This window comes from Harpia harpyja, chromosome 7 (assembly GCF_026419915.1).
Source record: "Harpia harpyja isolate bHarHar1 chromosome 7, bHarHar1 primary haplotype, whole genome shotgun sequence".
NCBI lineage: Eukaryota > Metazoa > Chordata > Aves > Accipitriformes > Accipitridae > Harpia > Harpia harpyja.
Window position 1 is genome coordinate 27,436,883 of NC_068946.1, and position 12,010 is coordinate 27,448,892.

The window sequence follows — 12,010 nt, forward strand, 5'->3', positions numbered from 1 at the left end:
ACATTTTAGAATTAAAACCCAAAAGGTCCTATATACATGCATTTGTAAGTAAGTGCATTATGGCAAATCACATACTGTACTGAAAATTACTCTTGTTTTAAATACCAAGCCCCCAAATGCTAGCAAAGAAGAAACAAAACAGGCTCACAATCTGTAAATCATCCACTCATACCTGGGCACTGAGCAGTTCAGTAAACAATTTCCTGTGGAATATGAACTGCCCTACAACCACATTTACAATTAGTGACAGTGTTAGCTTAAAGTGCAATTAACAAGGGTGAGACAAAGCAGAAGAGTTGCATTATTTAACTTTAAATAGGGGAATTCATAGGCATATCATACCTATCATTCCAAAGGACCAGGAGGGATCACACTTATTGCCAAAGTTCAGCCACTTCTGGGACGAAATAATTAGACCTGGCACTTGGCAGAATTATTGGGGGTGGACAATAGAACAATATAAGCCAAGAATACCGTAGCACACCCCTCTTTGAAAGGGACTGTGGTATCAGTGTATGCAGGGCCTGCAGTAATGCCTTTGTTGAAGGGTCAACAAAACAACATGCAGAGTCATCAATTAAACCTGGACAGATGAAAGGTTGCATTGATCCAACGAGAAATTTTGCCTGGGAACCCAGGTAATTTAGATATTTTCAAAATGTCTTGCATATCTCCAGCAACTAGGAAGACTGACTCTGCAAAAGTTGAGTTTTTTTAAAATGAGCCTTCCTACTAAAGAAGGCTGCAGGGACTCACAGAAGGACAGCCTTTCCCATTGGGCAGAAGGGGCCAGTAATCTGTATTTACACTCCTCTGGACATTCTGAAGGACTCCTAATAAGCAGCTATTCCAAAAGTTTATCTTAGAGCAACATTTCTTTGAAAAGGTGAGGTTCTAAAAGCTGTGAAACGAAACATATTATTATTTCTGCAGCTGTCCCCAGACAAATGGTTTATTAAACCATGAGAGCAGTAAGAGTGCTGCCTCTAAATCTAAAAGCAGCTGTGCAGTGGGATGCAGTGGGAAACCTTCAGCTGGTAGTATTTAGAAAGGTCTGAGTGTGACTGTCTCTAGGTGCTTGGAATACAGACTGCTACCAGGGAAGGACAGACAATCCATTACATATGACACTAATCCTTTCACTCTTAAGTAGCCTAGCTGAGCTACGGTTCCCAAAATAACATCCATTTTATTTTGTGATCTGCTAGACTTCCGTAATCTCTGTCCCTTCCTTGTCTCAGAATACTAGCTTAGCCTAGGCATGGTTTTAGAAGTGCTAACTGTAGTTATAAAGGGGTTAAATTAGCCTGTAATACACTAATCTAAAAGCTTTTTAGTTTTTCTAACCACCACTTAACATGATTAGCAACAGATGCTCTTACTACACATACAGAGTGCCCTGCTCAGCCAATCTCAGACCATTACCTCCAGTTTCTGTGCTCGCTCTTTACTGAGAGGCTCCAGCAGAAAGCTCAGGTTATTGTCATCTGCTAGGGAGCGAAGATCGAAGTAGTATTTGGCGTAAACACTGGCAGGAACATTGATATTAAACTGCAGTAGCTCCAAGAAGTGTCTTTCCATCTCATTCCTAGGAGGTATAAGGGACAGAAGACAAAGGAAAAAAAAGATTGGTTTAGCTGGCTGAAAACAATGAAGAGACCTCAAGCTTGTTTTTAAAACCAGCAACTTTGAAATAGTCATCGAGAGCTCTGCATTATTGCTTTTGAGAGACAGGTCATTCACTAGTGCTTAAAACAAGGTGCAGCTTTTGAGCCCTGGCACCTCCGGCTCAGAGAGAAAGGTAGTGCCCTGTCGTGCACTCGCTTGGCTGACCGGGGAGGTTCATTCTTTGGAGTTCCATTAGTGCAGCTGTACAATTCATGCGCCATTCTCACTCTCGCACGGCCCCACACTATAGTGATCAGATGAAAGGAATGATGTATGCTGTTTATTAGCTCTGAAGAACTTGCAGACATTTTCACCAGGCTGATAACAGGAAGGGGGTTTATTGAAGTAGAGGCGGACTAACAAAAGGAGTAGGCAGATCACCACGGCAACAAATGGATCTATGAAGAGCTGCTGCTATTATCTCACAGAAAAAAGCCTCTTGAAGCAACATGGATTCATCTTCAATAAATAAATAAATAAGCAGCATTAGGTGGGAGAAGGAATTTTCTCCTCAATAGCATTAGGCAGGGTAACAAAGTACTATGTCAAAGGGCACTGTCCAGTTTTTACTCACTCGTCTATTTTCACTGGGCAAAATATTTGGAGGGAAGTGGGGAGAGTGCCATGACATGAAAAAGGCTGCTTCAGCTACTGTACCCTGGTCAGCTAAATCAGAGGTGTTCTACAGAAGAAAAACAATGTTTTACAAATTAACCTAAAAGAAACTGGTGGTACCCAAACCAAGCAATTTGTTTCAACACTAACTCAAGGATTGTTCCTACTGGTAGCAGACCTGTCTCAACAGAATTTAGCAGCTGCATAGGCCAACTGTGAATACACCAGAAGATAAGTTGCACAAATTCAGTGCCAAGGCTGTTCTGGCTTTCTGGGAGCTTTCAAAATGGATATTTTACCTATCAGAGGGGGGGAAATAAATCAAGGAATCATTCAGATTGTGTCCTGTATTGGATGGCGGGTCTCAATATGAATAGCAGCTTTGTGCTTGTTTCTAGCATAGTGGACTTGAGTATCATTCAACCTAGTGCCAAAATTAATTTCCTGTTCATATGGTCATAAGCCTATAGAAATGTAAATCAGATAATGTTTTGATGATCAGCTGATCAGAGCTTGATTTGCCCTGTGAATAAATGTTCTTCACTGCCCCTTTTGTACTCACTACACTAATACATTTTAATTGTGTAAAAATACAATTCTTCATTGGATTAACAAGTCTCTTAACAGTGGTTTAAAACCTGGGAAAGGATAATGCCCATGTGTTTTCTGTGCCTTATTTACAAATATATGTAGCCAAAAGAATGAACAGCATGTGTCCCCTTACAAGCAATATTAGCAAGAGTAGCAGCTGCACAGTTAGTTTTTCAGTGATTATGGATTCACTCTCATCAAAGCAAGCAAGTTTTGACAAAGGATGACTTCCAAATATCAATTTAATTTCCTTTGATTTTTTTCCCCCATTAGAAATAAGTAAAACAACAACAAAAAAACCCCACCCCCCAAACCCCAAAAGTAAAACCCTTTTCAGTAAAAAAAACCACCTTTGCTTTGGTCAAATAAGAAAGGGGTTGTGATAGAAAAAATAAGATGAACACTTTACCTATGTTGAGCAGGAAAAGGCTAAGGCAGATGAACTCATCTGCCAGTTGCGAGGCCTGGATCACATATCCTTTAACAAACTTTGACCCACTAGCAGTTTCTGTGAGAGCCGCGCAGCTTACACTGCTAACAGAGTTGTGAGGTGGGGCTGCCAAACAAGTGTCTTTAAGCAGTAAGGAGAGTGTGTTTGGTGGGGATGAGGTGCACCTACGCTGCCTTCAGGAGAGGTGCCTGGCTTGTACACATACGCACACGTGCACACACACACAGATTTGCAAGCTGGGTGAACTAAACCAGGTATAAACCCTTTTGCCAGTTCCAGAGTGGTATAACTCCCATGCTTGGCTTGCAGTGGCTCAACAAGAGTATCCATCAGGTTAGTGAGATCGTTCTAGATATGTAGAGCCAAGAGGAAAATTCACGAAAAGTTCACAAACAAAACTTGCCACCAGTCCTTGTAGACAGGCCTTTACTGCACAGGAATGGCCCACCCAGGGAGCAATACCTGGCAGAGTCCTGCCAAGCAATCTTTAGCTTGGGAGCTGCTGGGGTTTTGGGTGGATTTTTTGGCAGCATCACCAGCCGTCTCCAACGTTAGAATGCGACCATGCCTGAAATCCGTTGCCAATTGTTTTCTCTCAGTAACGCTTGTATTCAGAATACCTAACACTCACCATCAAGTGACTAGTTTAAAAAAATACTGGAACTACTGAAGCTGACAATTAACTATAGTACCAACCATTAATTGAAAGTAGACTTATAAGCTTAAAACTTAATTTTGCTGAGTATTTTAAGCAGTTTTCCAAGGTCCCAATTATGATGATGTTATCCAACCCAGGAGCAGTGAAGTCTGCCAGGCTGCAGCAGTGCGGGGCCTGGGACGGACACCCCTGGGCCACTGTCAGAAAGGGGTTGTACAGTTTCTGCCCATACCTAAATTCAAAGGTCTAAGTCATTTCAAATGAGATGGGATTACAAAAATCCCATCTTCAAACTGGAGGAAAAAATAAGCCTAAATTCAGTCTATTTTCCTTACCACCATCACTGCTTTGAAAATGTAAGTACTGACAATTTCAGGAGACCCAACATCAGCAATAGAGAATAAACATCCTGCTCGTTACAGATATTTTCAGTGCTATCAATTTGATTTGTCCCAAACAGGGCCAGAAGAAGAGACATCAAAAGAGCAAGATGTATGTGCTCCAGCACTCCTAGCACCGCTGACCCCACTTCAGCCATCTCAGAGTTATTTGCAGCAATGCTTCAAGTATGTTCCTCAGACAGATGAGCACTCAGCCAGGTTGAGTGAAGATGCACATTGTATAAAATCACTAATTAGGCTTTCCTGAAAGCAGGGCTGGCACAGCCCTGCATTTGGAGACAAAGAACTCCCAGGCAAGGGGTATGTATAAAACAAGGTACTATGTTTTGAATATGAAATAACTTGAATAACAAAAACTGTTTTGGTGCAGGTAACTCACCCATTTTTAGAAATGCTGCCCCCTACCTAAAAGGAAGAAAATTGGATATTCCTCCTCCTAAAGAGTCCCAGATAAATAATTACTGTATTTTAAACATCAGCTTTAGGCTGAATCTAGGGAAGAGAGCTTGGGGCAAAAACAGACTCTCTCACACAGATAGCCTCCCAGTGCTGTGTGCAAACCTCTACCACCTCAGTCTGCTCCTGTACTAGAACTGACTGTTACTACACAGGCCTCGACACATGCTGAATTACAGCAAAGCAGTGTGATAAAACCGAAACACACATAAACATGTCATAAAGTTTATTAAGGCCAGAAAGCCTGATATTAAGTTAGCCTTCTAGCATTTCTACCACTGTGATAATAAGGGAAATAGCGGAACAAGCTGGCAAATAGAATTAAAACAAAGCTGACGTCTCAAAGCTCTCAGATAGAACTTTGTGAGAAGAAATTTAACAGAAAATCTAATGGGCCAAATCCATTCCACATAAACATGCCTCCAGCCCATAGTATGAGCTTGGAGCCACAAGGATGAACATCCTCTGAAACTGCAGAAATTGTAGGGCTTAAAGCTGAGTGCACCAAGAAAAGACAGCAGATTCAAAATTTCTGAAAAACTGAAATCTACATCTGAGACAAGAATATATACAAGGAACAGCCTTACATAAACAAGCAGTAGTAAGATTGAGGATTTTGTTCCCAGCACTGTAGGCAAGTCTAAGAACTCACCCAAAGAGGATGAGCTGTAGCAGTAGCTGGGTGTAACACATGCAACCACAGATACCAACACAAATGACACCTGTCTGCCAGCAGCAATGGCTAGGAATTCAGACCTTGAGATACTTAGGCCTTAGCTGGATACAAGAGCAGACACATAAGTCACAAGTTATGGCTTACGCTGCAATTTTTCAAATTCTAAAACAGAAGGAACAAATTTAGTTCACTTTTTTTTTTCCTTCCCCAAAAGACTTTTGATAAGACTATAAATTGGGCACTTTAGAGTTACACCAATGCAAAAACTTAGTGGAAACAAGCAGCCAGTCCCATGGTTCATCACTGGGGGAAAGAAGGTGAAGAAAACTAACTTTGAAGTTACTCACCCAAGTCATTAGAAATATTAATACAGATTTGTCTCAAATTAGGGTTATCCAAAGATTCCTAGGTTAAAAAAAGGGAATGAGGCCAGACACCAGATATACATCATGTACATATACCATAGCACCAGACATGCATTTTTTCAGTATGATCACAAGAATTGCCATTCCAAAAAAAACCCTCAACCCCCAAAAAACACCACTGCAGATTAGCCAAACCTTGCAACTTACATGTCCTCAACAGTAATGTCCTTCAATATTTGGCAATAATCCACATTCCACACAGCCTGATCATCCCAGACTTTAGAAGCCAGCAGAATAGCTCCTAGGACTATCCTCTTCCAGTTACTAGGGCATATGTCAATCTCTGCATAGGTTAAAAGCCTTTCCAAATAAACCTATAAAAAGGAAGAAAAAAAAGTTTTATGTGTGTAATTAAGACCTGGAGATGAGTTCTGAGTAGCAAGCATGCCAGTCCAATATGATTATTTTATCCCATTATCGTTAAGTGTGTCAAAATAAGTGATTACCACTTATACTTTAGAATCCAAACTTTCAGGACTTACAGGTTCCATTTTTTATTATAACACAAGAATGGACCACCAAGGTATACAATAAAGATACTGAAGAATCAGTTTTGAGCAATGAGCACTGCTGTTTCAGGGGGACACTGTTAGACCTCTTTCCATCACCGAGTCACACAGTGACTGACAGGTTCTCATTAGGGCCTACCTGGGATAGTAAATCACTCTACATCACACTAGCCTTTCATCACAGTTAAGGTTCAGCACTTGTAGCTTAACAGGAAGTGCTAAAACCTGCACTGTGATCTCCAGTCTTTGGACGAAGATGCATTAATTGCTACCTTTCCACAATGAAAGGTGTTATTGTGCTATTTCTACCTCACCCTGTAAAGAACAGACTTCAATCCTTCACCTACAACAACACCATCCTCTGCTTTTATCTACATCACCAACTGCTTAGATAGTGAAAGATACCCAAGTCCACAGATCTTGGTCTTCGTCTTTTACTCATTCCTCCCATGTAATCTCAAATCAGCCCACAGATGTTGAATTGGTCCCTTCCTTAAAAGTTTTTTGCTATTTCACACTCCTATAATGATCCACGTACTACGTAATTTGCACTTTCAAATTTGAATATAGATTGGTTTTAATGTTCTTTTCCCTAAACTAAGTCCAAGGTCCTAATGAAACCTCAGATAAACTAGTGGGTGCAGGAAGCTGTTGTACAGGTCTAAGGGCAGGATCAATCTTCATTACTAGGGTCTCCCCACACTTTCTTCCCATCTTCTGCTTGTAGCTGTCAAGTGGACTAAAGGTGTTCCTATAGTAACAGAGCCACCTAGTGGTAACGTCGACTTTAAAAACTATAAATCAGCTAGCTAGATTGCCTGGGGTTAGCTATCATCTTGTTCTGTCAAAATTGCTTGCATGTCTTTGGAAAAGCAAAAACCTCAAACTACTTTCAGAGTTTCAATAGCTCTAACTATATGGCCTTTTTAATTACTTATTTCCTTATTAAAGAAAGTCCTTCAAGCTGAGTTTGCTTAATTGCCGCATTGTCTTTTGGTGACAGTTCTCTTCTCCTTTCAGACTCTTTTTCAGAAAGAAGCCACAATGAAGACTGAAGTCTAGGATGCAACAAAACAGAGTTTAAGAGATTGTCTAATGCAGCAATTATATATGTTGTGGTTTTTTCTTTCCCTTCAGAAACATATATGTATATGCATGCATGCATATACGTGCGTGTGTATAAATAATCAGTATCATCATCAATTTTTTATATCCATCTTGCTTTCTGAAATCAAACAACAAACTGTAATGAGATTATTCTCTTACTATTGTTCTTAAGTTCCAAGTACCTCCATGTCACCTGGCGAAAAAAGTTGTAGCCTCTTTGGTTTAATTAAAAAAAAAAAGTTTTATAGAAGGGTGGCAATGATTGAAGGACATAATAATGAGAAAGTTCATCTCTTGGAGTTCCTACAGTATTGATCCTCGACCTCTTAAGCAGTGTTACTTGCACTGTTCTGGTCAATATGAACTCTCAACACCCTATTTCCCCTCCACATAACTGAAATAAAAGATGAAGTCTGTCTGATCTTACTATACACCACCATTTACAGTGTCCCACTGTTCTGCCTTTCTCAAGTTTCTTCAGCAAGTTATGTATTACAAAACAAACAATGTTTGATTGGACAAGTAATTAAGCATTACATATTCATATATAGAAAAGGTAAGTTCCTTTTTAGTTAACCACTTCTGTGACTACTTAGAAATCTTCTCTAATGAACTCACTTGTACAGTGTCTTCATTATTAACAAGGTTTCATGAGACACTGTAACTATTTAAATGTCAGTTCAGCCCAGTTCACTTATTGAGGGGAGGAACAAAAAGTCTTCCAAAAGCTTAAGTTTCAGTTATCAGGCACCTCTTACCAGTGTCACTATTGCACATTCAGCTGTCAGCTGTGCAGCACTGAAAAGTGTCCGAACAAAACGGTAGATGTGCTTGTGATCAGGGTCATGCTTGTAGTAGTCATCTGGAACTTCTTCCCGCTGAAAGAAAGTTCTCTGAATTACTGAAAATCTGTCTTACTTAATACTGACTTTAAAGAACAGCCACACATGGTTGTTTCTTCTCACCAAGTAGAAGTGTATACAACCCTTCCCTGTTACAGAGACAGAACAAAAATTATATACTGAAAGAAGCAAGCAGCCTTGCAATTTTACGACTATTCCAAACAAAACACAATAGCTTTGGCTGGTATCTTTGTTTTGAACACTTTTTTGATCTGTAAGGCTAACGGGAAAGAGCATGAACTACCATCATTATTACAGGTGCTAACTATTGTCCATGGAACATTTTACAGACTAAAAGAGATTTTTATTAAAAAAAAAAAAAAAAAAAAAAAAAGGTTCTCCCTGCAAGAAAATCACAGATATATACACACCAGGGAAGCACTGGCTCTTCAAAAGGCAAAATTAAGAGACTTCACAAGATTCCCTTTCCAGCTGAGGAAGAGTCGAAGAACATATGTCAATAATTCTGTCACAGGTAGAACTGGAAGGTAACTTACGCTGTCTTCACAGGACTCGTTCTTGAGAGATTACAGAAAGACAACAAAGCTAATGAACAGCTATGTTTAACTTTGACATGATGCTAAACTGTTTCTAAATACAGGGGAGAAGAAAAATTTAGAAATAAACAGTCTGTAAAAGCAATTCTAAAATGAAAGAGAATTCTGACACTGTCCCCCCAGACATTCTGATATGCAGGACTCTTCCTGGAGGAATTAAACTTCAAGAGCTCCACCTCTACACACTGGTTCTGCAAGACTGATACTGAATTGCTTTCAGCTACAGTACAAGTTAGACCTATAGTATGGTAAAGATACCAGATGAGAACAGCATAGCTGCTTGACATTAAACAGGTCATAAGGTAAGCAAAGAAGCAAGCATTTTCTTGTGGTTTTGTAGTTTAAAATAGCCAGGTAACAGTGTCAAGTAAAATGAAGAGGTAAGTTAACTTTGTACACTCCACACAGCCTTCTAATACACCACTAACCAATGGAGGTTACCCCTTCAAGGTGGGCATGCAACATTAGGAATAACACGAGCAGGATCCTCCTTGCATGATTCCTGTGCTATGAGCAGTACAAAAGCACATCTGGAAGTACGTTTTTGCTGACTGGAAGAACTGAGGAGGAAAGGACTCAGACTGGCATTTTTGACTAAGCCCTGTGATGCTGGTAACTTGAAGTTTGTTACTTCTCCTATTAGGGTCAACAGAGCCTGGATTTGGACTCCTTGTCACTGAATCTTTAGAGGACAAGGTGTTCAGAGACTTCTTCCAGCTAATAAACCTTTTTAAAGGAACTGTAGGTACCCAGCCAAAACCCCATTGCTATAGAAACTAACAAGCCATTTGCATCTTTCCCCTCAGAAATGTAACATACAGCCATTACTATATTTCTGCCTGTATACTGCAGTAACATAGAAGAGACCTTTAAGTGTTCCCTAAAGGACACAATGATTTTCCTCTATTCATACTCATTAAATAGGAGGTAGGCTATATGAAAGGATCAGAAGATGTCAGGTTGCTAAATAAAGAAAAGAAATTGTCTGATGAAGTGCTGTTCATCTTAAATAATTTTCAACGTGAAACAACAGATTCAGGCAGTTAAAACAGTTTTGGACCAGACTTTTCTCTTGAAGTGCCACAGTCCATACAAGAAATCTTTTATATAGCTCTTCTCCTGAAGTTCATTATTTTTGTTGAGTAAAGAGTTGTCTTTATTCAAGTGTACAATTCCTTGCACAACGGGTCATGTTTAGGGATGAAACTCTAACAAAATATTTAATTGTATATTATAAACTGTTTATTAACAAGCCAAATCCGTGAGATAGATTAAGCTGCATTCACTCAGGTAAGTCGCAGAGCAAACTGAATTTTTAAAGCCGCTAGAGCTTTGCTAAGCTAATTTCAAATGAAAAACAAAGGAAGTCATTCTGTAGGACAGTCATTAAGCTAGTAGTGCTCAAACTGGACATAAAAAGCACACGCTCCACTCCTGAGCTTGCCTGTACTATGAGGTTTTGCATCTTAAAGATTGTCTAAAAAGGTGTACCAGGACTAGTCACATTAAAATCACATGCTGAATGCTCCTAGCTGTTACTGCAAGCTGCATTAAGCGTATTTGCTTTAAAGTTTTGCCTTTCACATTTTTTAAAGACCAAACTCAACGTCTCCTACTTTGTGTGATGCTTCATGTATTATGTTCTTCTGTTTGCAGTCATTTAAAAGGTTAGGCACATATCTACTACCCATGTCTTCTTAAACAAATAGGAAAGACTTTTAATTAAAGTAGCATTAAAGAGGGGAAGAAAGGAGTCAGACAAGAAAGTTTGGACATGCAAGAATCAGCACATGCTTGCTTTCTCTTCATATTCAAAGCATAGGAAAGTAAACAAACTTTGCAACATTTAAAAGCGCTGGGTTCTGTTCATTATCTAGCTGATACCAGAAGTCCAGAGGACAATGTTTGCACTGTATTTTATATATAAACATACAATTTAAGATCAATTTGCTTGTGACCTGGTGCTAAGAGATTTTTATGACTTACACAAATCAAGATGTTAAAAAAAAAAAAAAGTAAATTGATACACATTCAGAGGATCAAAAAGTTACACTTACTGTGAGAGGATGAGATTTTTCATCAAAAATATCCAATGATCTGTCAGAATCTCTACAAAGTAAAAATATCTGTTTTAGCAACAAGAGTTAATTGGTAATGCTATGCTCCACTAAAAAGTATTATTCATTAAAGAGGGTAAAGGGACATATTTTGTAGTTCAGCTTTTGCTAGAACATGGTAAGAAGTTATATTGTATTTTTGCAAAGCATTTAATGATAAGATGTTGACTATGTATAATGATGAGTAGTTAAGAAGGTAAACAATGAATTGCTATCAGTGTTCTCGTATTATGCTTAGTACAGTTCTCCCTTAAAATGTGAAACTGTCTCATTAATAGCATCTATTTCAAAAAGGCAGCTGTAATTTTGAAGCATACGCTGTAACTAGCTATAATGGCAAGGGTTATTTGTACATGGAACAGGGTGTTCCTTCACCCATCAAAACTAAACTGTACCTCTGTATTCAGGAAAAGCTAAACAAAGTCCAAAGGCTGATTTGTGGCGAGTTAAGTGTATTTTCCTCACTCCCTCCGTTTTGCCTTTTTATGCTTCATTCTCGATGAAGCATGTGTCATTGGATGGGTGTATTACTGACCCTTCTGTATCAGCTCAAGAGGGTGTACAAAGAGAAAGCAGATACAGCATAAAATGCCAGATTTTTCAACTCCTTTAAGTTATACTACTTGTTACTGAAGTGACCAAGACCATATCGCTGGCTCAAAAAGAAAGTTGTTACATTTCAGCAAAAAAAAGAAAAGTTCACTCACCTGTTCTTTATATGGTAGAATATTGCTAATGTTACACTAAAAAAGAGAAAGAAAAAAAAAATACTTAACAAAGCATATTCTGCGCACACTATTCCACTGCAAAAGCTGTTTTTCAGGGCAAAATGTTCAGAATCCATTACGTGTTGGCTTCCTCTCACATTCTTGAGTAC

The 12,010-nt window shown here is 39.1% G+C and overlaps 2 protein-coding genes across 3 annotated transcripts in view; one reads left to right on the top strand and one right to left on the bottom strand.

Annotated features, from left to right (window-relative positions):
- Window positions 1-7,961, top strand: part of PLEKHM3 (pleckstrin homology domain containing M3) — a 129,518-nt gene extending 121,557 nt beyond the window's left edge. The window contains exons 10-11 of one of the 2 annotated variants that reach the window (XR_008236065.1): window positions 4,444-4,684; window positions 7,471-7,961. The gene's annotated coding sequence lies outside the window, so the exon portion shown is untranslated. Of the gene's footprint in view, window positions 1-4,443; window positions 4,692-7,470 lie in introns of those variants that run through there. The other variant, XM_052793178.1, reaches the window with a different exon arrangement.
- Window positions 1-12,010, bottom strand: part of CCNYL1 (cyclin Y like 1) — a 35,604-nt gene that overhangs the window by 3,233 nt on the left and 20,361 nt on the right. Inside the window, exons 5-9 of the mRNA XM_052793182.1 lie at window positions 11,841-11,876; window positions 11,074-11,125; window positions 8,316-8,435; window positions 6,089-6,255; window positions 1,426-1,588 (exon numbers count right to left, since the gene is read on the bottom strand). Of these exons, the coding sequence (XP_052649142.1) occupies window positions 1,426-1,588; window positions 6,089-6,255; window positions 8,316-8,435; window positions 11,074-11,125; window positions 11,841-11,876 (538 nt within the window). The remainder of the gene's footprint in view (window positions 1-1,425; window positions 1,589-6,088; window positions 6,256-8,315; window positions 8,436-11,073; window positions 11,126-11,840; window positions 11,877-12,010) is intronic.